This window comes from Caenorhabditis remanei, chromosome II (assembly GCF_010183535.1).
Source record: "Caenorhabditis remanei strain PX506 chromosome II, whole genome shotgun sequence".
Classification (NCBI taxonomy): Eukaryota; Metazoa; Nematoda; class Chromadorea; order Rhabditida; family Rhabditidae; genus Caenorhabditis; species Caenorhabditis remanei.
The window spans coordinates 7746925-7772407 of NC_071329.1; the positions used below are offsets into that span (position 1 = coordinate 7746925).

The 25483-nt window shown below is 37.3% G+C and overlaps 10 protein-coding genes across 10 annotated transcripts; 7 read left to right on the forward strand and 3 right to left on the reverse strand.

The window, feature by feature from the left end:
• Positions 1 to 110: 110 nt before the first annotated feature.
• On the forward strand, positions 111 to 1233 carry GCK72_005174 (uncharacterized protein; the record flags this gene model as incomplete). Its single annotated transcript, XM_053725067.1, has 2 exons — positions 111 to 300; positions 443 to 1233. The coding sequence occupies 2 exons, from the start codon at positions 111 to 113 to the stop codon at positions 1231 to 1233; spliced, it is 981 nt and encodes a 326-aa protein (XP_053589261.1).
• Positions 1234 to 1665: 432 nt separating this feature from the next.
• Positions 1666 to 3231, forward strand: GCK72_005175 (uncharacterized protein; the record flags this gene model as incomplete). Its single annotated transcript, XM_053725068.1, has 5 exons — positions 1666 to 1724; positions 1773 to 1921; positions 1975 to 2043; positions 2088 to 2373; positions 2424 to 3231. 5 exons carry the CDS (start codon positions 1666 to 1668, stop codon positions 3229 to 3231), a joined length of 1371 nt encoding a protein of 456 aa, XP_053589262.1.
• Positions 3232 to 3473: 242 nt separating this feature from the next.
• Positions 3474 to 4947, forward strand: GCK72_005176 (uncharacterized protein; the record flags this gene model as incomplete). Its single annotated transcript, XM_003117248.2, has 4 exons — positions 3474 to 3514; positions 3560 to 3741; positions 3792 to 4077; positions 4125 to 4947. 4 exons carry the CDS (start codon positions 3474 to 3476, stop codon positions 4945 to 4947), a joined length of 1332 nt encoding a protein of 443 aa, XP_003117296.2.
• Positions 4948 to 5721: 774 nt separating this feature from the next.
• Positions 5722 to 9046, forward strand: GCK72_005177 (uncharacterized protein; the record flags this gene model as incomplete). The annotated part of the gene is made up of 5 exons (XM_053725069.1): positions 5722 to 5876; positions 5940 to 6812; positions 7605 to 7762; positions 7810 to 8116; positions 8161 to 9046. The coding sequence occupies 5 exons, from the start codon at positions 5722 to 5724 to the stop codon at positions 9044 to 9046; spliced, it is 2379 nt and encodes a 792-aa protein (XP_053589263.1).
• A 454-nt stretch (positions 9047 to 9500) lies between these two features.
• Positions 9501 to 11214, reverse strand: GCK72_005178 (uncharacterized protein; the record flags this gene model as incomplete). The annotated part of the gene is made up of 6 exons (XM_003117416.2): positions 9501 to 9560; positions 9609 to 9758; positions 9802 to 10184; positions 10228 to 10331; positions 10383 to 11053; positions 11110 to 11214. The coding sequence occupies 6 exons, from the start codon at positions 11212 to 11214 to the stop codon at positions 9501 to 9503; spliced, it is 1473 nt and encodes a 490-aa protein (XP_003117464.2).
• Positions 10602 to 12779, forward strand: GCK72_005179 (uncharacterized protein; the record flags this gene model as incomplete). Its single annotated transcript, XM_003117137.2, has 6 exons — positions 10602 to 10652; positions 11794 to 11876; positions 11924 to 12089; positions 12136 to 12279; positions 12326 to 12388; positions 12726 to 12779. 6 exons carry the CDS (start codon positions 10602 to 10604, stop codon positions 12777 to 12779), a joined length of 561 nt encoding a protein of 186 aa, XP_003117185.2.
• Positions 12780 to 15598: 2819 nt separating this feature from the next.
• On the forward strand, positions 15599 to 16455 carry GCK72_005180 (uncharacterized protein; the record flags this gene model as incomplete). The annotated part of the gene is made up of 4 exons (XM_003116796.2): positions 15599 to 15708; positions 15761 to 15950; positions 15999 to 16214; positions 16261 to 16455. The coding sequence occupies 4 exons, from the start codon at positions 15599 to 15601 to the stop codon at positions 16453 to 16455; spliced, it is 711 nt and encodes a 236-aa protein (XP_003116844.1).
• Positions 16456 to 16814: 359 nt separating this feature from the next.
• Positions 16815 to 17605, forward strand: GCK72_005181 (uncharacterized protein; the record flags this gene model as incomplete). The annotated part of the gene is made up of 3 exons (XM_003117317.2): positions 16815 to 16987; positions 17049 to 17180; positions 17230 to 17605. The coding sequence occupies 3 exons, from the start codon at positions 16815 to 16817 to the stop codon at positions 17603 to 17605; spliced, it is 681 nt and encodes a 226-aa protein (XP_003117365.2).
• A 516-nt stretch (positions 17606 to 18121) lies between these two features.
• GCK72_005182 (uncharacterized protein) lies at positions 18122 to 20388 on the reverse strand (the record flags this gene model as incomplete). Its single annotated transcript, XM_053725070.1, has 18 exons — positions 18122 to 18185; positions 18232 to 18333; positions 18378 to 18455; positions 18498 to 18554; positions 18599 to 18640; positions 18689 to 18850; positions 18904 to 18942; positions 19015 to 19101; positions 19147 to 19248; positions 19294 to 19386; positions 19432 to 19491; positions 19536 to 19583; positions 19630 to 19665; positions 19715 to 19783; positions 19899 to 19982; positions 20031 to 20111; positions 20157 to 20201; positions 20315 to 20388. 18 exons carry the CDS (start codon positions 20386 to 20388, stop codon positions 18122 to 18124), a joined length of 1323 nt encoding a protein of 440 aa, XP_053589264.1.
• A 326-nt stretch (positions 20389 to 20714) lies between these two features.
• Positions 20715 to 22068, reverse strand: GCK72_005183 (uncharacterized protein; the record flags this gene model as incomplete). Its single annotated transcript, XM_003117234.2, has 5 exons — positions 20715 to 20802; positions 21374 to 21606; positions 21656 to 21737; positions 21782 to 21957; positions 22006 to 22068. The coding sequence occupies 5 exons, from the start codon at positions 22066 to 22068 to the stop codon at positions 20715 to 20717; spliced, it is 642 nt and encodes a 213-aa protein (XP_003117282.2).
• Positions 22069 to 25483: the final 3415 nt, after the last annotated feature.

Here is a 25483-nt window from a genome sequence, read left to right on the forward strand (position 1 = left end):
AACTGTTTTATTTCTCTCTTTTTCGCGAATAATTGACTGATGCTTAAGTGGAAAAATACTAGTCAGCAGACAGGCAGAAGGCGGTGGGTTATAAATAAAGTTGTGTTTCAATGTTTACTGTCCTAATATCTAGACAGGAAGACTTCTGTTCTGGCCAGGATGCGATTTCAATTGCTTACGTCGAGATGAACTGGGATGGGTCACTACGGTTCAAGACAGAAATGGCAAAACAGAAGTTTGTCAGTTTGAAGAACAAAACGAAGAGTGTCAACTCGAACTTGAAAGTGATGTTTTCCATCGGTGGAGAGCATAATTCTAAATTCTTCTCGTCAGTGGCAAGAGAGTCATCGAAGAAGAAGTAAGTTCTGTTGTTAACGTTTTTTTCTTAAAATTATTTATCATTTCGGATTATTCATCGAATCAGTTATCAATTTGATTGAAGAACACGAGTACGATGGTATTGACTTGTACTGGAAATATGCACACGAAACTGATAAGTTCAACTACATCAATCTACTTTCTGATATCCGAACGAGGTTCAACGCATTGAACCATGAAAATCAACATCAATACGTGATTTCAATAACATTACCTGCCGCAAGAATAGAAGGTTGGGAATTGGCATACGATTTGGATCAGACTCTCGAATACGTTGATTTCATAAATGTGTATTCGATGGATTTCTATGGACCATGGGAGAATAGATATGGAGATACTGCAGGTCCATCTGCTCCTTTGTTTTGTGGATATGGTGGAAGAAGGAACTTTAATGTGGATCATACAATGCAATACTACGTTTGTAAATCAAAGAAACCAAACAAGTTTAATATTGCAATACCATTTTTTGCTATGCTTTTGAGAAATGTAACAGGGCAGTTTCGACCGGGAATTGATGTGATTCGTTGGGTTGGACTGAAAGATGGCAAAGCTGAGGGAAACGCCTACATGTCGATGGTAGCTGGGGAGCAAGCAAGATGGAAACTGGACAATGCAACATGGGATGAAAAGTGTCAATCGTCGTATATCTGGGTCCCTGAAACTAGAACGTATTTGACATTTGAGAATAAGAGGAGTATATCTGCGAAAGTGAAATATGTGAATGAGAATCATTTGGGAGGAGTATGGATCTGGTCAGTTGATATGGATGATGAGAATAACAGTTTGCTGAATGCACTATCATCGAATGAACTGTGCTCGAATAGCAGTGGAAGCAGACCAGTTTACAAATGCTGAGTAACGAATCACTGTATTTCTCACTGAATGAATCATTTCTCCATCACTTTACATTTCCTGGCTTCTTGTTAAAATAACATTAGCAATATTGTCACATGATGACAAATTTTGTGGAAAAACCGACAGGTCTCTGGTCAACATCACGTTCTTCTATCGCTTAGCAATAACTTTTCTCATAAATTTCTCTCTTAACGACCAATCTCTTTTCTCGACTAGTTTCACTGCGGAACATTTAATTTTAAGTTGTCAGCAGGTACACAAGATTGTTATCTTTCATCTCCCTTTTTTGATTCAATTTTGATTGATTTTTTGAGATAGATATCATCATCATCATCGACTGTTATAATATGATACCGTTCACAGTTTCTGTTTTCTTTTCGAAACTTGGTTGTCTCTTCTCTTCTTGACCTTCATTTTTTCAGTGGGTTATTGATGTTTTGCAAGGAAAAGAAGCCACCAATTGATGAGAGTTTGTTGAACTCTCCGCCAAGGTAACCATCTGAAAGGTTTTGATATCTAAAACTAAAGAGTTATTCCAGGTATGGCTCATGGAACAGTAAGCAATTAAAGCTCGACATCAGTTACGCAAGGGCAGTGCTTCTTATTTTGATTCTCTTTGTTTCTTTCTTCGCTTTGACGTTGAAACATTTGGCAATTGGGGAACAGCTCCACTTCCAAAGAGAGAAAAGTGCATTTGTTAAAACAATAAGTCAAATACCTAATTCGCGTTTTCATTTACAGGCAGTCGTGTGAATACTGTACATCTCATCGAAGAAACTACATCCCTCGCTCTGGAAACCACGACTACAAGTTTGTCAAATCACTCTATCTAACAGATTACAGAAGTTTTCCAGAATCAGTTCCATGTAGTAAACGGATCATTGGATTCTACTCAGAATTCGAATCCCTCCATATTACTAAAACTCAACTCGAGAAGCTGACTCATGCCGTTTTCGCAAATGTTGAGATGAGTTGGGATGGGTCGATTTCGTTCAGAACCTGGAAGGCCAAAAACCGATTTTTGTCTTTGATCAATATATCAAAACGAGTGAAGTCCCCAATGAAAGTAATGATATCAATTGGCGGAGAGGAGAATTCGCAGTACTTTGCCTCTGTCATTGCGGACTTAAGAAAACGAAGGTCGGTTCGATAGAAGAGATGAAAACCATTGATAACGAGAAAACTTACAGAATGTGCATAAAATCAATTATTACATTCCTCGAAGATTATAAAATAGATGGTGTTGATCTCTACTGGAAGCATGCTACTGAGAAAGACAAGTTCAACTATTTGAAACTCCTCCGAGAACTCCGTCAAAGAATGAAGGGGAACGACTATGTCATCTCGATTACCTTACCGGCTGCTGGAATCGAGAACTGGGAAATGGCATACGATTTGGATCTGACCTTGGAATACGTTGATTTTATTAACGTCTTCTCTATGGATTATTACGGACCATGGCCCAATCAATGGGGTAACCCAGCTGGACCAACTGCTCCGTTGTATTCAGGAATCGGTGCTCGAAAGAATTTTAATATTGATTGGACTATGCAATACTACGTTTGCAAAGCAAGACAACCATCAAAATTCAACATCGTGGTCCCATTCTTTGCAAGACTTTGGAACAATGTGACAGCAGCAATGGAGCCAGGGAGAGAAGCCTACAGAAGAGTTGAATTGACTAACAATAGAGCTGATGGCAGTCCATACATGTCAAGATGGACCGTCGAACATAATGGATTCGATTTATCAAATGCCACATGGGATGAAGAATCAAAGAGTTCTTATATCTACGACTCCAAAGCTCAAACCTACTTGTCATTTGAAACAGAGAAGAGTATTGAAGCCAAGAAGGATTACGTGGTTGAGAAGAATTTGGGTGGATTCTGGATTTGGTCGGTTGACATGGATGATGACAGAAACAGCCTTCTCAATGCATTGACATCGGATGATATTTGTTCGGTTGAAAGTGAAGATACTGTTGAGTATAAATGCTGACTACTACCAATGAAAAACAACTCGTTTAATAAGATTGTAATGCTTAATTCATACATAAATACTTCATTTCGCATTTTTCATTTATCAAAACACTGTTGATCATTTAGGTATCATCATTTCCTTTAAATCTAAAAAACAGGTTCTTTTCGTCTTTTCTAAACATTCTTCTCCTTAGTATCAACTGTCATGTTGTCCAGTGTTGACCTTCTGTCTCTACAACAATTCCATATGATTGAAATTCAATGTCAAATTATTTCGACAGCCAATTATTATATAAATTGAGGTTAGTTACTATTAACTCTGAAAACTGGGATTTTCAAATTTTCAGCAATTATCATGATCCTGCGTTCTATTGGACACCGAAAAGAGTTTTTAAGTATGCCTTAGGTACACTCTCGGTATTGGTAGTTTGTGGAATAATAGCATTTGGACTCACTTCTTTCATTTTCTTGTTCATACCTGATCTCGATTCGGTTCAAGGCTCAGTTGCTTCCACCAAATTCGCTGCAAGTATGTAAAATTTACACAAACTTTATATTATCTTCATTATCTGTATTCAGAACCACCATCATGTAGCAAACGGATAATTGGATATTACACAGAATTTGAATCAATAGACGTCACGAAAAACCAGCTCGAAAAGTTGACTCATGCAGTTTTTGCTTATATCGAAATGCGATGGGATGGAAAAATTCAATTCAAGAGCGAAAAAACGAAAAATCGGTTCCTGGGACTGAAACGCAAGGCGGAGAGTGTGAAGTCAGATGTGAAAGTGATGATTTCTATTGGCGGAGAGGAGAATTCACAATTCTTCGCACCGGTGACTGCTGATTCAGACAAATTCAAGTATGCATTACATCTTTTCTATTCAGTATCCTACAATTAGTTTTCAGAACATTCATCGAATCCGTCTCAAATTTCCTAGACGATCATCAAATAGATGGTGTTGATTTCTATTGGAAACGTGCAGCTGAAACAGACAAATGGCATTATATCTCAATGCTCCGAGAACTGCGACGAAAACTGAAAGATAATAAAAATGGACACAAGGACTATATAATATCGATTACCTTGCCTGCTGCAGGAATCGAGAACTGGGAAGTGGCATACGATTTGGATCAGACATTGGAATTTGTTGATTTCATTAATGTCTTCTCGATGGATTTCTATGGACCATGGCCCAATCAATGGGGTACACCAGCTGGACCAACTGCTCCATTGTATTCTGGAGTTGGTGCCCGGAAGAATTTCAATATTGATTGGACAATGGAATATTACGTTTGCAAAGCAAGACAACCGTCGAAGTTCAATATCGTTGTTCCATTTTTTGTAAGATTGTGGAAAAATGTCGAAGGTGCCGTTGAAAATGGAAAGGAAGTATACAGGAATGCTGAATTGAAAGATAACAAAGTTGAGGGAAATTCTTATATGTCACGACAAACTGCACAGAGAGAAGGGTTCAGTTTGAAAAACTCTACATGGGATGAGCCATCCAAAAGTTCTTATATCTTCGACTCCAACGCCAAAACCTATTTGTCATTCGAAACAGAGAAAAGCATAGAAGCGAAGAAGAAGTACGTGATTGATATGAACTTGGGAGGATTCTGGGTTTGGACGGTAGATATGGACGATGACAAAAGCAGTATGCTGAATTCTCTGACTTCAAATGGTTTTTGTTCTGGGAAAAATGACGAAACATTGAAATATAAATGTTGATTGTTGCTTGAAATTATCATTTCGTTGTTTTCTGAAAGTGGTTTTACACATTTTATTCATGAATGTGTGTTTTTCATTTGTTGTCTCACCTAACGTATTCATCAGCTGGGTACTTTGATTGATTAATACTGTCACTTCTGTTGAATGTTATCTTTTTGTGAACAGTTGGAGAGAGAATGATACCTTGATACTTCGATTAGTTGAATCTATTTGATTTTTCACCGTTTTTATCTGTTTTCAACTTATTTTTTGTCCAAGAAGTTACATTTTTGCCACTATTGGATCTCAATGGAAACGAAGATTTTGAGATGGGTAAGAGTGACTTTTTTTCTGTAATCGTTTTGAAAAATCAGGTTTCCAATACATCATGGAATAGAATATGCAGAATAATTGGTATATTTTGTGCAGTGATGATAGTTTGTGGAGCTCTCGCATTGCTAATAACTCTTGTTTTATCGTATGTTTATGATTTTCCGCAAAACGATTCAGGTAAGAAATCGAGTGTGAAATCTAAAAATATCAAATTTTAAGTTGGAGTTTCATCGGCATCAAACGTACTGAGAACACGCTATCCTGTCAGTTTTAATTAAATTAGCAAACATTCAAAATGTTCATTTTTATCAGAAACGAAAAAGTGATCTACTAACTGCACAATGTGGGAAACGGGTAGTCGGATACTATTCATTTATAAACTCCGGAATGATAACAGATGACCAATTGAAAAGAATGACTCACGTGATATTCAGTACTTTAAAACTCAAAAAAGAAGGAACTATGAGTTTCCCCACCAATGATGCACACAGAAGATTCATTGAAATGACTGAGAAAGCCAACGCAGCGAATACCGGAGTGAAAGTTATGGCGTCTATTGGTGGTTACGATAATTCAGAAATGTTTCTTTATATATTGAGAAACACCACAAGAAGAAGGTATGTTTCATTTTTAAATAATCAGATTTTTACTTTAATTTATTGATGATTCTCTGACTTCAGAACTTTCATCAACTCGATTGCTTCATTGATTTTGAAGCACAATTTGGACGGAGTAGAAATTCATTGGGTTTGGCCGTCCGGAAAAAGAGAGAAAGAAATATATTGTTCGCTCATCAAAGAAGTAAGAGAGAAACTAACAACGATGGTATGTGAAAACTGCGAGAAGTACATTCTGACAATCCCGTTGCCGCCAGTGATTTTCGATATGCAGAATAGTTTCGACCTGGAATTTTTTGTACAATACGTCGACTTTTTCAACGTGATATCATTCGAATACTATGGAGTTTGGGACGCTTCTGATGGAATTTATGTTGGACCGAATGCTCCATTGTTTGGAGGAAAGAGAGGAAATGTGGATGACACGATGAAATATTACACTTGCAAACTGATGGATCCAAGCAAACTAACAATGGGAATCCCATTTTATGGAAAAACTTGGAAGAATGTAAAAGAGGAAATCAACCAGACAGAGTACGAAGAAATATGCTCGATGCAAAAATGCAGAACTAACGATACATTCCAACCATCGAATATCTGGAGAATGGTATCATTGATGAATGGAAAACCTGAAGGATCTGATATTGAATATGGTGAATTAATTCGAGACCAGTGGAATTTGACATCAACGTCTTGGGATAAACAATCAAAAAGTGAATACATCTGGGATCGGAAGAGGCGAACTATGTCGATTCTGGAGACAATGAGAACTGTGACTGCAAAGTTGAAGTATGCTTATGACTTCAATCTGGGAGGAGTCAGTGGATTCACTGTTGACATGGACAACGAGTCATCTCTATTGGAACTTCTGTCGTTTGTTGATTTATGCTCACGCAGTCCGATCAAAGAAGTTAAATATAATTGCCAGAATGTGCTGTAATTGCTGAATTTACGTTCTTTTCAAAATAAAAGGATTTTCATACAGTACCGTCCAAAAGGTTGTAAACTTTGGCCGTTTTCAATTGAAATTGAGCAACTTTGAAAGTGTGTCATGGTAAAACTGATTGTCCCATCAAGTAGATTTTTAATGAATTATACAGAACTAAGGTAGAACTTTGTTTTTGTAGTTGACAACTTTTTTACGGATACTCCCTGAAAAGTTATAGTCATTTTAAGACGACAGCTCAAAATTTGCACTACTCTACACAAAAATTGGTCGATTTGAGGGAGAAATTACTTTGCCGATACGCAACTCTCTAGGGAGTGTTCGTACAAAAAAGTTGTCAACTACAAAAATGAAGTTCTACTTTTAATCTGTACAATTCATTAAAATCTACTTCATGGGACAATCAGTATTACCATGACACTCTTTCGAAGTTGGACAATTTCAACTGAAAACGGCCAAAGTTCACAACCTTTTGGACGGTACTGTATATTCGAAAGCCCGGGATAAAATAAATAATGACAATAGTCCCTTCTGAACAATACCAAATACAATCTCTAGTATCAATGACCAAAAAACCGGTTATTTCCATTTTTATGAACAATTGCAAGCGTTTTACTTCTCAAAAATCATGACGGTAAAAAAGAAAACATATTGATTCCTTCCTAAAAAGTCATAATGTTTCCCTTTGACTGAATTCTGATGTCAACAGTTTTGGATAATTTCCTATTATACCAATTAAGGTAAACTGTGTTCATTCCAAAAACAATTGTGATATATTTCAGCAAATTCAATGAGTATGAACATCATGATAGACCGTGGACAAGGAAAAGAGTTTCAAAATATGTTGCTGTATCTGTAGTTGTTTTGTTAGTTTGTGGGATTGTCGCTTTCGGATTATCAACTGTGTTTTTCTATTTTCTTGATGGCTCGGACGACACGAGTAAGTTTTCATTTCTGAGAAAATATCACTTTCAGTTGATTTTCAAGGATACCCAATACCTCTTCCACCGGCAGCAAAATGTGGGAAGCGAATAATTGGATACTATTCTGGATGGGAACGTCGAACGATATCTGAAAATCAAGTTAGCAAATTGACACATGCTATATTTGTTGCTGTGAGAATGTATCAAAATGGTCAGATTGGATTCCACAATTCTGAATACAGTGGAAGATTTTTTGATATGAAAAAGAAGGCGAGACGGGTGAATTCGGATATAAAAGTGATGATTGGAGTTGGCGGAAAAGGAAATTCCCAATTCTACTCTTCAATATTTGCGGATACTCAAAAGAGAAAGTGAGCTATTTTGAAATATTTCTTGTGAATGGTCTTATTTTCAGAACATTTGTGAAATCTATTTCCGAGTTCCTCTCTACTCACAAAGTGGATGGAGTCGAAATTGATTGGACATATCCATTTGCCGATAAAGTTGACAAGAACACTACCGTAATATTTTTCAAAGAACTCCGTCAGTCATTAAAAGATTTGGAACACAAGAAGGGAGTCAAAACACCTTATCTGATAAGCATGCTGACTCCTCAAATAATATGGAATCAATTGGATGGATATGATCTGAAAGGAATTCTCGACCATGCTGATTTTCTGAATCTGATTTCTTATGAATATTATAGTCCCTGGAATGTAAAAGAGGGAGCATATACTGGACCTCTTGCACCCATTTATGGAGGAAAACGTGGAAATATTGATGACACGATGAAAGTTCATACATGTCAAACGCGGAAGCCAAATCAAGTGATTCTAGGAGTTCCATTGTATGGAAAATTCTGGAGAAATGTGAAAGAGAAACCAATAAATCAGACGGAAACGATGTGTAAAGAGGAATCCTGTAGAATTGAGGATCCAGTTGATATATCGGATATTTGGAGAATTGCAGAAAAGAAAAAAGGAAAAGGATTTGGAGGTTTCATTAGTTGGAATGAGAGGGAAAGTGATGATGTTGGAGTGATTTGGAATAAAACAGAAGAAAAATGGCACAATATTTCAAAAAGTGCATACATCTGGAGACCTGAGGATCGGATTCTGATTACATATGAAAATAAGAGAACACTACAAGAGAAGATCAAGTATGCAATCGAGAAGAATCTGGGAGGAATCAATATTTGGTCGTTGAATATGGATGATGAGCAGGATTCAGCATTGAGTTTGATATCGTCTGCTGAATTGTGTGATGGAAAGAAGAAAAACGAGATTATGTACAAATGTTGACGATTGAAAATTTAAAATAATGAAATATTTTAATTCAATTAATTTTCTGTTTTCAAGGTTCTTGGTTATCATTCCACGAGAAAGAGCCACCGCGGATTAGTTCGCGTATTGATACTTGTGAAGTTTTTGTCTTTGTTTAAAGATAATTTTTGAAAACTTATTGAATTGAGAACTGACTCTATTCATCGAAAATTCCCTTTCCCATGTTTGTTCTGGTTTTAAGAATATTATTGAATTTTGGTTTGACGATGAGCATTTTCGGCTGCTTAAAGCTTCTTCATTTCCAAACTAAAAATCACCTATACTGCTAACACTTTGGTCCAAAAAACCGTTTATCAACATTTAATAAATTACAATATAATTAGAATTTATAGTCATCTAGGTATCGGCACTTATCAATTTTCGTATCACAGTTATTGTATCAAAGTTAAAAAAGAACAAACAATCACAACTATCAGATGAATTCGTAGAGGAATGGAGTATCAACAACAGCGTACCCAGCAGCGACTCCTCCCTGAAAAGAGACAATTATTGATTGCTTTCTTAAAATAGAAAACGATACCATAGCCGTAGTTTCTGGTTTTGTTCGGAGTAAATGTCCAGCGGTCTTGAGTTCCGGGGCATCTTTAGCTCCAAATGCGTATCCGTATATTCCCAACTCACTGACTGCTTTAGCAAATGCCACAGGTTTCTGGGCCACAACCAGATAGTTCTGAAAAATTCAGTTAATTCAGACTTATTTCAATTTGACATACTTCAATAATCATAGGTCTCAATTTCTCCATCAAAATATAAGCGCCACGTTCTTCTTCTGGAAGTTCTTGAAGCATTTGAACCATCTCGTCTCCAGTGTGCAATGCTGCACCTCCTTCGGTTTGTGGTTTCAAAACAAACGCGTCGGGATGTTTTTGAGCTCCTTGTACAACTTTCAGAGTGATTTCATCCTTATTTTCCAACGCCCACATTCCAGCGAAAGATGTTCGGATATCACGTGCTTCACGCGGTTTACCGACGAATCGTTCGAGAACTCCGTCTTTGGAAAGAACTTGTTGCGTTTTTTTGGTGTTAGCAACCTGTAATCCAATCCATGGAGTTTTGATAGCAGTGGACAGTTCCATGCGTTCACGTGCTTCCCATTCTGAATATGAAAATTAAGTAATAAAGAATAAACGAACTCTCACCTTTATTAGTTGGATAATGATCTGGAGAGTAACCGGCTCTGAAATACACGATAGCCACCGGTCGTCCGTCGATAATCAAGTCGCTGCTTTCATTTAGTGACAATCTAAAAATTCACTTTTTTCAATTTTTAAAATCTTTTTAATTGAAAACTCACTGCTCATAACATTGTGTAAGAGTCCTTCGAATAATGCATGTCATTGGAACTCCCAATTTTTCCAGCTCATATTCCACGTGACGTTGATCGATTTGATTCTGATTTACATTCTCGACGACTACAAGAACCCAAGCTGATGGATTATTGAAATGAGACCAAGCTTTGAAAAGTGCCTCAGCAATCATTGCAATCGGTTTGTTTTCAGGAATCGCTCTTTTGATGACGTCATCAGGAACTTCCAATGCTTTCAGGACTCTGATGTGCCAATCAGTGAGTCGTTGAGCATGAGCACCCATTGACGAGGCGATATTGTTGATTTCTATCTGCTTGAGTCCGTACTCTGCTGAGAACTGATCTTTATGACACATATAATCGGATCGTTGAATCGCGAGAGTAATTGGTTGTTTTAGACCTTGTGCTTTCACTTTTTTCAAGATTTCTACCATATTCCGTGTGAATTCGTCGGTTTTCACTACATTCTTGTGAATATCAATGAGGAAATCGAAATCATAGGCAATGTAATGGTAGAGAGAAGCGTAGAGATTCTGAATACGAACAGCATCATCGAAAACATTTTTCGGGAATGGAGAAGGAAGAAGTGTCAATGGAGTCGTTTGGCAAACAGCGCTGCTCATTTTGTCATTGGCTAGCCGCATAACGAGCCCATGAGCCTGAAAACTATATTCAAATTTAAATATTTCTTCTTTAAAACAAGTTAAAATCTTACATGAGCGTAATCATGAAGATCACCGATTAACTCAGCCACCTTATCATCAGGAAGTGGAAGACGGGGAGCATTCAACAATAGAATCCGGTCATCTTTTTGAGCCATTCTTGAAAAAAACATAAATGTTCGGTAAGTTTTATAACGAGATGGACGAAAAACACAACGAGAAAACATGACAAAATGAAGCGAAAGAATACGTGAGACTGGAAAATATGATGACAAAACTTGAAACGTGTGCTTTTTTGTGTTTTGTCATCATTTCTATCCAGCAAAGAGAGAGGAAAAGACCCGAAAGGATTAGATTGAATTTGGAACAGTAAGAAGAAGGAATTCAACTAGTTTTTCGATAAAATCTAGAAAAGGGACACTCTTTGAAAAGAGTTTCTAGTGAAACATCATGTGGTTTTGATCTTTTTTAGTAGATTTGGACCGGATTCGCACCCGGAAAAGCCAGTTTTTGAGAGCAAAAACCATTTCTCGCGAGAATTTTTCGAATGCGTCAAGGAATTACTGGCACCCGGCCAGTGCCCGAGAAACGCGCAAGCTGTTTATTTTACGCTCATTTTTTTTGTTTATCAATCAAGATTTTGCAACGAAAAACAGCGTTTTTGAGCTTGTTGCTTTTTGTTATTAGCTTTTTAATTGTTTTCTTAAAAATAAATTTATTAAATGATATATTTGCAGATGGGTGCCGCACAGAGTGCCGACCAAGAAGCACGTCCCGAAGTTGTACGCATCGATCGGAGCGAAATTCCAGAGGAATACAAGTAAACAATTTCTTTTCTGTCTTCAGAATTCAATAATTTTAATTCAGAACTGTCGGCGTGTCATCAGATGTCGTGAAACGTGTCAATGCTACCAGAGTCGCCGGAAACGACGGTGAAAGTGATCGTCTTAGGCAAGAATTGGCTCGTGAGCGTGAAGAAAAAGCCAGATTAAGGGAGGATATGGCAAAGTTGAGCCAGTTGCAACAGAGGAAAGTGAGTTTTATACTCTAAACCTTGCATTGAATGAACGATTTTCCAGTCCGCCGGCGTTTCTGCCCCACAAGTTGCACTTTCCGGAAATGATTTAGAAGATAGAAAGAAGATTTTTGATGAAACTGTCGAACGAGTTCAGAAACAATTCTTCGCTTATCATCGTGAGAATGTGTGCCAAGACAATGAAACAGTGAGTTTCGAGATTTGTGAAAAGTGAATTCAATTTTGGTTTGCAGGAAATCGTGAGATGTCTTCAGGAGAACCCAGGACGTGTTTTGAAGTGTGCACCACTTACTGAGGTAAGATAAGATAGATAACAAATTGAAATTCAGTAAAAGTCTGTGAGATTAAAAATAATTCCTGTGAAGAAACAAATAAATAGGAAAATTTGAAAAATCAGAAAATAACATTTGTCCATTTGAGCTGAATAAATAGTGTTTGTTTCCTAAAAACCCCTTAAAACCCAGTCACTCATTTTCAACATATATTGGCTTTTCCTAAACTTCTGGCTTGAAAAAAATAATATTTTAAGACAACGTCTTGTTTCTAAAACTACGAAGCAAAATTTAATGTTGAAAAACTATTTATTTCCCGAAAAGCTGACAAAAAATATCATTGAAAACATGATTTTTCCAGGCGTTCGAAAAATGTGTTGGCGACTTCAGGCAACAAGTGCTCAAAGGGAATTGAACGTCTTCATATCGTCTAAATCCATAAAATTTCATATTTTTCGACCGTAGTATGTGTTGTATAGGTGTGTGCCCCCGTTCTCTTCAAAACTTGTATTTTTCTCAGAAAACCTCCATCCCCAAATTCTTCATTTTTTCTCGTCTATTCTTTTTTATACTTTTCAAATATCGGTTTTATAACAAGTTCTGCGAACGAGAAGATCGATAAACTTTTAGGTAAATTTTATCAGATGTCTATTCTGAAATTTTTATGTCAATCAGGCATTTCGCTCCTGTCAACATCTTTTCCAATCATACCCCCTCGATTCCCTTTTCAGCTCAACAAATAGAAATTTTAGAATGCTACATAACGTAGCTGATTTTTGGTATTACGGCCAAACACAGCTGATAACCGGACACACAGTGGTGATGGTGATGGGCGGTTCCGTATTATCACCAGAAAATTGAGGTAAAACGGGTTATTTTTTTTAGTTCTTGCGATTAACAGTTTGGTTCATTACATCATTACACTTACTCACTGACTTGGCTACACTTTTCAGGAAACTTTCCCTTCTTTGTATATATTTTTAACTAGTGAAATAGAAAGAACTTCCAGGATAGAGAATATATTCTAAGAAATAGAGAAAAATAAATCTCCTGTTGTTTTCCATAAGTTTTGCTCTGCTTTCCCTCTGAAAAATGGTCTATATCCGGCGTGTGGTGTGGAAAGCGGGAGAGCTCTAGTCGTCTCGTCTTATTCAATGTTTTCGAACACAACACTCACATTTTCTGCGCATTTTCTGTTCGAACCGCCCATCTCTTCATCTTTTTCATGCCACTTTTCGCTTCATTCTGCTTCATGCACGACGTCGAGTTTTTTCTGGAGTTTTGAGGACAAAATGTTTCAAGTGGCTCCGGGAAACTACTATTGAATTGTTGGAGGTTTTAAACATATTTTCAAGAATATCAGAGCTTTGTAGTCTTTTTGTCATTTGATGCCTATTTGAGAGGAAGACAACTGATATGATTGTTTGAACAGTTTCAGTTTTCGTTTGAACTCGGCATTTTTCTGAAACAAATTTTTGAAAAATTCCAGGAAAACTAATATAGATATGTCCATTAGTTCACTAATCTGATATTGGAAACGGATAAGAAATCATTTCAATTCACCTACTGTGTCGGTTTTGCTGAAAAAATAGTAGAATAAGTAACGGAAAATTTTAAAAAGTGACAGTAAGATTCTTCCTGATTTGATCGAAAAATGGAAGAACGAGTCTTTGATTTTCAATCAGATGAAGTTTTGAATTGAAATTAAGCTAACCTGTTTAGCCAAATATTCTGACTCCCGTCACATGATCATTTTCAACTTTCAATTTCAGCCAATTAAGAGCAAAAATCACAAAAAAATGACGAAAAATGTGACCACGGAAGTAAAGTGAAAAAGTTCAAACAAACATATGTTCACCTCTCATCACGTGTCTAGATATAACACGGCCACCCAGAAAAAGAGTGCTCCTTCAGTACTTCTACGTCATAAAACCCGAAGGCATTGAGTTTCAGTCTACCTAGTTTTCCTTCTGCCTTTGTTGAATTTTCCAATTTATCTGATTCCAAAATCTCGACACCAAGACACACTGAATATTCAAATTAAAAGTCACATAGTCTCACTGAAAACATGTAATATTTCTCGGTGATGCAGAAGCTTATTGACGGGTATCTAGAAGGTGTGCGTTTTCAGTTGGGGGACACCTTTATTTACATGTTACACCTCTCCCCTCCTTCTCTTCTTCAAAAAATTTCTCGCCGCTTTATCCTCTTGTCGCAAGAGGTCGTTCGGAACTGGTTTAGTGGTGGGAGGATTTTTTGTAAATAAAAAACATTTTTTCGGTTGCAAAAAGTCATTAGGTTAGGAGGTCACAACTGGAACTTCTAGCTTTACCTTCACCGAATTTAGTGAAGGATACTGTATTTGAATTCACTTTTTTTTGAAGATGGAGTCGTTGCAGGTAAGGAAATTTGAATTTTTGTTGTTTTAAATGTGCTTTAATGAGAACCATATCGTGGAATTGAGTGATAGTCATTAGAGCGCATTTTCTGCAATGGTCATTGTATCCTACACCTGTAACTAAAATATGATTTTTTGTTCTCTCTGGGAATACAACTACGCTCTATAGCTCACCGATTATCAAAAGATCGAACTTCCTACAAACTACTAGATTCAAGTTGCACACAACTAGACAATAGCCTATAACCTGACCTGATCAATTCGGTTCCTTTTATCAGTGTTTCATTGACAGAAAAATCGTGGTGATAACAGATTTTGAACCGTAATCAGAAACTCAAAACTCAGTTCTCACTTTCTTCAAAAAAGGAGCAACCGGATTCGCAGTTTTTCATCTCAATGCTTGTAATTTGAAATATAATATTTTCTTTCTGTTTTCTTGTGTATTAAGTAATTGCTACACTACAACATCTGTCACGTTTTTGGCAAGCACGCCCTAACGCTCAATGACCAAGTTTGAACGAATCTCCAAGAATGATGTCTTTTTATTTTTTCGAGATTGAGTATCAGGCTGTTTTCTAGTTCGTGTTACCTAGGTCATTCATTTCTCATAAGCTTCATTTCCTCTTCTTATTTCAACCCACTCAAGACTGTAATTGACTTGAACCCTTGAAGAACTGGTGCACTTAGAACGTGACTACGCACTTCAAATACATCTTCGAATTAAAAAAAAATCATTTTTCGAATCATTTTTTCTTCATCCAAATGTGAATTTATAGTCCCACCCTAATCGTGAATTCAATTCGAATGATTTGTTTTCAACTGTCTCCATTTTTCAGATGCGTTCCCAGTTCTCGTCCATCGGATTGGCCTACTTCCTGTTGGTCGCCAATTTCTACTACCAGTCGAATGGATTTAATGATCATTACACACTGAGTTACTCATTTTGGTGAGTGAAGGGGGACTAGTTTGGAGAAAAGTTAGTTCATTCATTTTTTCAGGAAAATAACACCAATCATTTTGCTGACTGCATTCGCATATTTAAATGGCGGTGGATTAGGAAAAGAGCAACGGAAAACGATGGCAGCTGGTTTGTTCTTTGGAGGAGTAGGCGATTGGATTATTGGAATGAGACACGATGGAATTATTATGGGAGCTCTAGCTTTTGGAATTGGACATCTTTTCTATTTGGTAAGTGATTCAATCTAACTTTCCCAATCTGAACTTCGTACTTTCCAGAGCCTCTACCGTAACCACCCCACCAGAATCCACAGCAAGTTCCTTCTTGGAATGTTGGCATGGGGACTCGTTATCGGACAACTTTGCTTCGTACCAATGCTCGCTGATCACAGAGGACCACTTATTGTATTTGCATCCTACTCACTACTTCTATCAACATGCACTCTGACAGCAGTATCACAATATCTGAATGGATCGAAATCTCAGAATGAAGAAGTGAGAGTCCCCGCATACACTACAGTAATCTATTCTCTCATTCCAGGGTCTCTTATACCGTGCCATCGGTTTCTTCCTTTTCTACATTTCCGACTCCGTACTGATGCTCTCTCACACTGGATACTGGAAGTTGGCTCCATCCTTCTGTGTACTCTCCACCTACTACACTGCTCAATATTTCATCCTATATGGAAACACAATGGCAGTTCAAACAACAAAAAAATCTGTAAAAATCAACTGACACCTACTCGAATCTTTGTACATGTATATATTAATTACACTTTATATTTTACTTATTCAACTTTTTTCAATTTCCAAAAATTCTAGACTATTGCCAAAAGCTTTAACTATATTAAAATAAACACTTTTTTCTAAAATTTTATTTCTATTAGAGACGTCTGATGACTGGTACTAGACGATCCTATTAACATACCTTCATATGATTGTTCACATCTCAAAAACTACTGAAAATGCATCATTTCTCACGTGCAGAAGTAATGTTTGATCCCTTATTTATTCAAAATACAAATATGGAAAACAATTTTCGCCTCCTTATAAAAAGCAGAAAAGCCATAAAACAATTCTAATTACTCTCCAACCATGCTTAACTTTTTAAAGATGTTATCACCTGCTCAGTGTCTGGCCATTTACGGCGGGTCAGCACTTTTGGCGTATATCGAAACGTCAAAGTTCGAGAAGAACCATCATGTTCTTCTGAGTGCTCCGTTGGTGATTCTGGCGCTCTTGTCGTTGGCGACGACGATGAATCCAAAGTGAGTTTTATTATTTTCAATTTCAGGATTGATGGGCATACATCAATACAATAAATTTCAGAACCCGTTTCGCGACGGCTATGTCATTCTTGATGTCAGCCATTGCCACGTATTTCCAATCCGTAAATCGAACAGGACCAACTTCGGCAATCTTCTACACAATTGCCAACGTCTTCTATTATTTTTCATATAGGTAAATTCCATAAAAATGCCGTCTCACCCTTATTTTCAAAGTATTTCAGAGACATCGTTACCAAAGTGTCCTCCCCAATCATCTTCCTTGCTGCATGCATTTCATTCGGTCAATTTCTCCACCTCATTCAAGATCTTCTCGTTGCTATCCCATTCCTCGCCACAATTCTCACTATCCTTCTTGCCTCCCATGTCCTCATCCTGGCCACCTCTGCAAGTCTCTGCCAGAACGGTCAACACGGAGATTACGATGCTCGTCAGGCCTCTACCGTTCGTTTGATCGGAGCAATTCTCTCATGGCTGAGTGCCTTCCTCCTCCTTATCAATTCATTCCAAACCCATACCAAAGCCCTTCATTCAGTCTCTCGTATCATCTTTTATCTTGGAAACGCAATGCTTTTCATTGCTAATGAGCGTGCCTTTTAACTTGATTCCCCCTTTGAGCTTTTATGTGAATCTTCACTTCGCCTTGCCATATCTTTTTGTAATAAGTTGGATTTCCGACATAGTAAGTATTAATGGTAATAATAATGTAGATATAAGTATGCAAGACATAATTATTTAGAAATGTGGTTACCGTGTAAATAACTTTAAAAAACGAACATCCCGAGTAATAATTTAATAAAGTTGTGAACGTTTGCTTAGTTTTTTCAGGTCTGAATCGAGATTTGAGCTGAAACCCAATTCCAAAACGTTAGGAATTTATTTCAGTTTAATCAGTTAAGGGAGATCTGAAAAGAGCTAAAAGGAGTATTGGTAGAAATCTTTACTTGTTTCTTTTTTCAGACAACTCAGAAATGTGTATTTTCTATTTGGTTCAGTTCAAAGAATGATAAACTGAGAAGTTATTTTTCTGAAACTTCGAATGCAGAAACATAAACACACTTTCTTTCCATAAACCAATTTATTATTACTCAATGAATTAACAAAATACAATTAGAATTAGACCTTGATGCGCTTCTCCACAAAATTGGTGATACGCGATCCCATGTCAATGAAGAATCCTCTGAAAAAATCATCTGTTCCTATGGTGGTTTCCTCTCACTTCCTACCCGACAGAATTAGTGACGGTTCCGAAGAAAAGTTTGATAGAATTGAAGAGAGTTGCAAAGACTCCCTTTCTCTCTGTTGCTGGTTTAGCAGTGGATGTGCTGCTAAAAATAAGATGCTTTGACTTAAAATTGGTTTATTCGCATACCTTGAAACGTCGGTTCCCGCGATGACTTCGACATCAGCATGAACTGGAGCGACTGGTTTTGGCACGATGTCGTTTGATCTGGAATTACATCAAGTTTTGTAAAACAGATGGTCATCTCACTTTGGTGCATCATAAGCTTTGACTGGAACAAACGGAAGTGGAACAACTTCATGAACTCTAAAATATCTTCGAAATTTTCTACTAAAAAAGGAATAACTTACACAGGTGGTTTATTTGGAGCAAAGTTTGCAGTGTCTTGAGATCTGTAAATTAAAAAAACTTTGCAGGACGCTAATAACCATTCATCTAACACAATAAATTCCCCTTCTCCTATAATCCTGCCCTGATCGGAATCGAGATCAGCTTGCACTTTCTTCGCGTCATTCTCCGCTTTCACAACACTCTCTTCCACATTTTTCATCAAATTCGAAACGACACTACTGACTGCGGCGCCGACAACAGTGGCAGCAATGCTAGAAATTATTCTAGATTTATGGTTTGGAATTCAGTACTCTTTCTGACTCACTCTCTCTTCTTGCGTGGCGGTTCCGGCTGATTTTCATCTCTAAAGTTAAGAAGACGTGTTAATAACTAGAATCATTTGTCACCCCAAGATGTTTATGAGATGACTAAATACCTGAGAAGAGTATCATGTTGAGCAACGGCTCTTCTGTTCTTAAAGAATGCTCTGAAGGCGTCTCTTTGACGAGCGGCGAGGAGGGCTCTGAAAAAAGTTGAATTTCTAGAAGCGCTTTATCATCTGATTCACTTCTGCTTTTCCGATAAATTCTTGTTTTCGGCGGATCTCCAAGTTAACATTACGTCTCTTTTCAATTCGATATCCTTCTTCTTTTCAGCAACAGTCAATGGTCTGGAAATCACGATTTTCGATTAAATACTTTATCTTCATCCTCACTTTCTCTCATCAACTTTACCCGACTTGAGAAAAACTCTGACAGATGTCTTTGGCTCAATTACTTTGGCTCTTTTGTCAGAACCGTGGAGCGATCTGGAAATATAAAAGTTTGAAGGGAACCTACAGATCAAGATGTACCTGAGAAGAGTGTCGCGTTTGGAGATTCCTTTAAGGTTGTGGTAACGGGAACGAAGAGCACTGAATAAAGAAATTAGTGTAGATATAAATAAATATATTCCTACTTGAGAAGAGCGTCTTGTTGAACTCGCTTGTCTCCGGTTGGAAGGGATCTGAAAAGATATAATCATCATTGGTTCATTTAGAATATCACCGTACTTCAAAAGTGTGTCTCTCTTGGCAATCTTCTTGAATCTGAAAATTATTTGCTTACACATTTTTTATTGAGAGAAAATAAACTCACTTTGATTCCATCCCATTCTTGAAGATAATCATAGCTTTTTTATCCTCCCGTTGCTTGATTGGGAGTGATCTGAAATTGAAGTATAGAGTGAGAGGTTTTCAGATAAAAAAAACCCTAGTCTCTCTAATGAGACTTTTACTATCCAAAAAAAAATAAGCGTTTGGAGAAATGTACATATACTCACTCATGATGTTGTTTTGAGACTTCTCCGTTTTTAAAAGTAACAATGACTCTTGCTTTATCCTCTCTATGTCTTCCACGAGCATTTCTGAAATTGTTTCTTTTATTGACCGTGCCTTAAAATTAGTGAACGCACTCAAACTCAGCTTTCTCATTTTCTCCATTCTTGAAAACAATCATAACTCTTTTTTCCTCCCTTTGCTTAACTGGCAGAGCTCTGAAACTTGGCTCTGTTCATTTCTGATCTTGGAGTGAAACCTACTTGAGAAGTGTGTCACGTTTATCTATCTTCTTCAGAAGTTGTGACCTGAAAATTGGAATTGCTTGTTGTAATCCAAATTGACACTTGAAAGTTTCAAAACTACAATAACTTCCAACAAATTAAGTGTACTGAGCTTCCTAAATCTGTAATCCACGTACCGGAGAAGGGTATCAGCCGTCACGACGGTGAACAAAAATGTGGCGGAAACGAATAGAATGTTCTGGAACTTCATCTCTTGACGATGGTTGAAATGAGCTGATCCCACCGCTTATATTGCGAATTTTGAGTGTTGGTTGATGATCACATAGCTTCATTATGAAAATTGAAATCAGTGAATTACACAGTTAATATGATAATTATTGTGTTGGAATAATGTGGTTTTGCATGCAAAAAATGAAAAGACAAAGCACTGGAAAAATGGGAAAAGTGAAGTGATTTGAGAAATATTGGCACCTTAAAACAGGGAAAATTCTAGCGAAGGAGCAAGCGGAGTGAGAAGAAAAAATATGAAAAACAAGGAGAAGGAATTCGGATTCAGGGGAAAATTTTTGGAGGTTTTTAGATACAGTTATTGACGTGCATATCGTGAAGTTTGTGACGACCCTCGTAGATTTGATCCATTATTTCATTCGTTGATTGTTTGCAGCTGAAAATAAGAAATTCGAGTTACAAGGAAGAAAACTTTGAGGATATTCAGATGTGAATGTTGGACAATTGATTCGAATTTGTTCAAAATATAGCTGAGTCATATCTCCGTGTTTGCTTCTTTCAGTCAGTGACGATCCTAGTTTCGTCAAAATATCTTATACTTTTTGAAGAATATTTCCGAAAAAGAACAAAATGTTCAAAAGTTCAATTGTTCAGTTGTTGTGTTTCAATGTACATTAATCGATTTGATCAGCTACAGAAGCTTTAGGACATAATACAAATTTACCGAATAGTTTTTTATACCAAATCCGAGTTTCAAAACTTGGACTGAGAAGGGGAGTACTTTGGGATTCATGGCTAATTCCAGAAAACTACATTTCGGTGTTTACTAGGCCACAGTTTCTCTTCTTTCCAAATTCGATTTACAAGTTTCATGCTTTTCTTATGATCTAACAATATCTGATTATTCCGGCTGGACGCTTTCAATTACTTGGTGGTCAATTTCTTGAAAACAAAGTTACCATATTTTTCTTTGTATATTATTCAAAAATAAAAATTCAAAAACTCACTCTTCAACCAATGGACAACATTTCGCTAGAGCCGAGCATTGTTTATGCCATAATTTGGCTGCATTCCTGCACTCCGTGGCTTTCGAATTCGAGTTCTTTCGAGCGTCTCTCTTAGTTCTTTTCGCTGATCTCTTCTTCCGACTTCCAGATGAAACTGTAGAAGAAGTGAAGTCTTCAGATGAAAGGTTTTTGGCAAATTGGAACTTTTCATGAAGAGAAGAGCAGGATTTTCTCTGAAAGGTCAGATAAATAACTCACTGAACAGAAATTGTTGATGCTTACCGTATCATCATCCAGTGTCGATTCTGCTAGCAATGCATCCCGATGATTTTTCTGAACACAATCTCGTGCAACTTCTGCTCGTCTGAAAATTTTAAATAAGAAGAATTTCAGAAAACTCACACATACCGCATATGAAGAGCATTCAGTTCAAGTTTCTTATCCCACTTCTGACGACTACATGAATCGGAGCTCCTTAGCCTGATGTTTTTATCCAATGCTAGACATTCATGCTGCTTGATTTCCAACTGTTCCATGCATCTGATGTAATCGTCACAGAATGGAGATGGTTCTGATCTGGTAACCTGCAATGATCATCTAGTTGGTCTCTCTTCGGTCTCCAGATGACTCACCTGTGCTCCAAAACCAACCATAAGCGACACAACGACTACCCAGCCTATCGTACTATCACCCATGATGTCTACTGAAAAACTTTTAGATGCTCTTTCGATTCAATTCGAGTCGTGCCAAAAAAAGAAGCACAAAAAAAGAAGAAGAGGAGGAAGGGCATGTTGGAAGAAGTAGGAGAAATGCAAATAAATGTCGCGGGACGGCTGTCGACAGCCTTTCCCAAAAACGGGAAGAGATGGAGGAAACAGGCGGGAGGAAGAGACGAAAAAGAGTGTTGAATTATGTGTAAATAGGAGAATAGAAACGAGGAGAGAAACTCCCGAATACTCTGTTTACCAGATAGTATTCATGTAGTACAGTCGGCTCAAACATACAAATCAAACTCTGTTTCATGAGCGCTTTGGCATTTTTGATTGACCAAGTGAGCCGCTTCTAATGGAGATTGACCTTGGTTGTTTCAGTCAGGGTTGGGAAATTCCGGGCCGGGCCGACTGAAAAATTTTCCTCAACCCGACCCGGCTACTGTAGAAATTTGAAATTATTTGAGAAAAAGTTTGAATTTTTTGCAAAAAAGTAGAATTTTCGATTATGTTTAGGAATATCGATAAAAACTGAAGTGTACGAGAATTTTGGATAATTTTGATTATTTTTTAATGAAAATTTCAAAAAAAATGTGTGAAAAAAATGTGCACATTTTTTGAATCCGGGCCGTCCGGGCCGACCGGGCCGGGCCGCCAAAAAATTTCTGTCAGCCTGGCCCGGGATTTCCCAACCCTGGTTTCAGTCATGTTTTTTTATTCGCAGCGGGTTTCGATCAGTATCACTGAATATACATTAAAACTAATTCATTTGATCATCATTATCAGAAAATTAATTCTGAATCAAACTTTCTGTAATTTAGGAAATCTTTTTCTAGTTTAGATCATGCAATATCGGACATTGAGTTTTCTGAAACTCCGGCTCAAGGCTTTACGATGTTCAAGAATCATACAATATTCATCTAGAAGGTAACAGTTTCAAGCCTGAAATTACAAAACCAAACATTCTGTAATTTGAGTAAGCCAGCTAACTGGAAAACACTTAGATTCGAAACGTATTAAAGACAAAATATTTCAAAATCCAGTTAGTTTACCCCTGTAAAAACTATTTGTAAAGCTTGAATAATTCTCAATTTTATTGTGAAAACAGAATCCGGTTCCAAATGACTTCACTCTCATTTTCACCGAACACCAAATAACAAACGAAAAACCAAAAATCCGTCTAAGATTCTAGAGGGAACAAAACGGGGGAAATGCAGAAGATTTTCTTGTTCCGAAAGCAAGAAACGGAAAAAATGGAGGAAATTTGTCATTTTGCTTGTCGTCGACAACCGACAAATTGGCTACAATTTCTTGTCTTTTCTCTTCTCGAGATATTCAAGAAAACTGAAATTTTTTGTAATACTTTAATAAAAGGTTTAGAAGACTGAGAGATTCTGTTCAGCCGAGAGAGGAAGAAAGCAACCTTGAAAACGGAAAACACTGCGGGGAAAGTGTGAAATAGTGCAATTATCCTGTGAATTCTCAATTCGGATCGATCTCCAACACCCAATCATATGCATCCCTGATCCGCCTAACAGGATAGAAATGGAACGTGCAATTATTGGTTATTGAACTTTCATCATCTCTCACAAAAAGTACGAGAAAGTGGACAGCTTGAAAAAAAGAAAATATTGGAAGAGTAAATTTTAGGAGTTTGATGGATTTCGATATTGAGTACACATATCGATGTCTGTTTGTGTTCCCGTTTTTTGCGCGATTCGTTGAAAAAAAGAGAGGAAGTTTGTTTGTCAATGGATTGAATGAGATGAAAACAGTCTGTGGATCTTATGATGATGTTATGAAGGTGGAGAAGGTATTTTCGAAGTCTTTTGAGGGGTTCACATCTAAAAGAATAGAGGGAGGATTACGGTAGGATTACCTGATTTTAATGTAGACGACGTAAGTAAAAGCCATTAAGAGGACACTGAACTTTAAGTTAATAAAAAAGATCCTGGTAGAATCTTTAAAAAATCTAGCATTGTTACAATATACGAAATTCTTAACCATTATCAGAAAATTTCCTAAACAGCAACTACACCTCGGAACAAAAAGAGAGGTTCCTTTTTTCCAGAAACTTGCAAAAAGCTCTCTCTTCCTCTGTCTTCCCGCCAAAAAGAACATAAATAACAGAAGGTCGGTGAGAATGGTGTGTTGGGTGGGTGGCTCATGTTGTTTTTGGCGTCCGACGCCTTCCGTCCATTCTCTATTTCTCGGCTCCTTTTTTCCTTTCTTTTTTACCACTGCCCACTATTATTCATGTGTCCAACAAAAAAACGGAAGAGGTCCGCAGAAGCACCGATTGACATTTACACTAACACTTGACAGATGACAAAGGGCAATATTAGGAAGGGATAAATCGCTATGATGAGATGAAATAATGGGACAGAAAACCACTGGCTGTTACTTTGCCGGCCTCAATAAAAAATATTCAGTATTAAGAGCCGATTTGGGTTGTAAAAACCAGCACTTTTCAAATCCTTACTGTACAGATATGGCTCATTTTTTGGATGTTCCGGATCTTTCCTATGACTAAAATAGATGTTTCAAAAGAGAACTTTCTTACCCCCCGAAAAAACGAAAACATCAACATAAATCCCTGTCTCAAACCGAAAAAAGTGAGAATTGAAATGGAAACGAGTGAGAAGTGGTACTAGATTGTATTGTGTATGTGGGGCATTGTTGAAGAGTACACTAATCCGCTTTCGCGCCTCTCTCCATTTCACAAAGTACCAATTCGTCTTCTTTTTCTTCTTCTCTTCCTTCAAAGACCCATCTTTTAACCCCGACCCATTTCTATTCTATTTCAGAGTCAGCGTCTCAATTGGTTCTAACAATTAGAGAGCTCAATGAGCACTGAGTGGCGGGGGGACACTTTAGAAGAAGATGTGTTCTTTTTTGACCAGCCAGAGTCTCACAAAGATGGGTAATAAAAATAGAAATAGGATGGTCAGGAAGCTCATGAATTTTTGAGTTGTTGAAGGGAGAGTCTACGATTCAAAGTTCTCATTGCATCGGAAATCATCTGGAGGTACTGTAGCTTTTCAGACTGATTAAATACGAGTTCAAGTTCCAACAAAATTTCAAAACACGACCTCCCAACTAGGCGAGACCACCAGAAACAAAAAGAAAACTCATTTGATCCGTCGGAGAAAACGAAAATGCACCAAGATATGCAAATGAAGGAGGAGAAATACGAAATGGAAACAATGTTTAATGGCTCATCCTTCATTTGGATGAAATGAAAGGCGGGGTTCTATCCTCTCGGGGGACAAAATGTGTAGAAGAAGATAGAAGAAACTAAGAAACCACGTATACGTTTCCACTAACGATCTAGATATCTCGTATCTAGTTGGTCAAACTTCTTACTTCTTCAAGACACAGATATTATTGCAAAACTTTC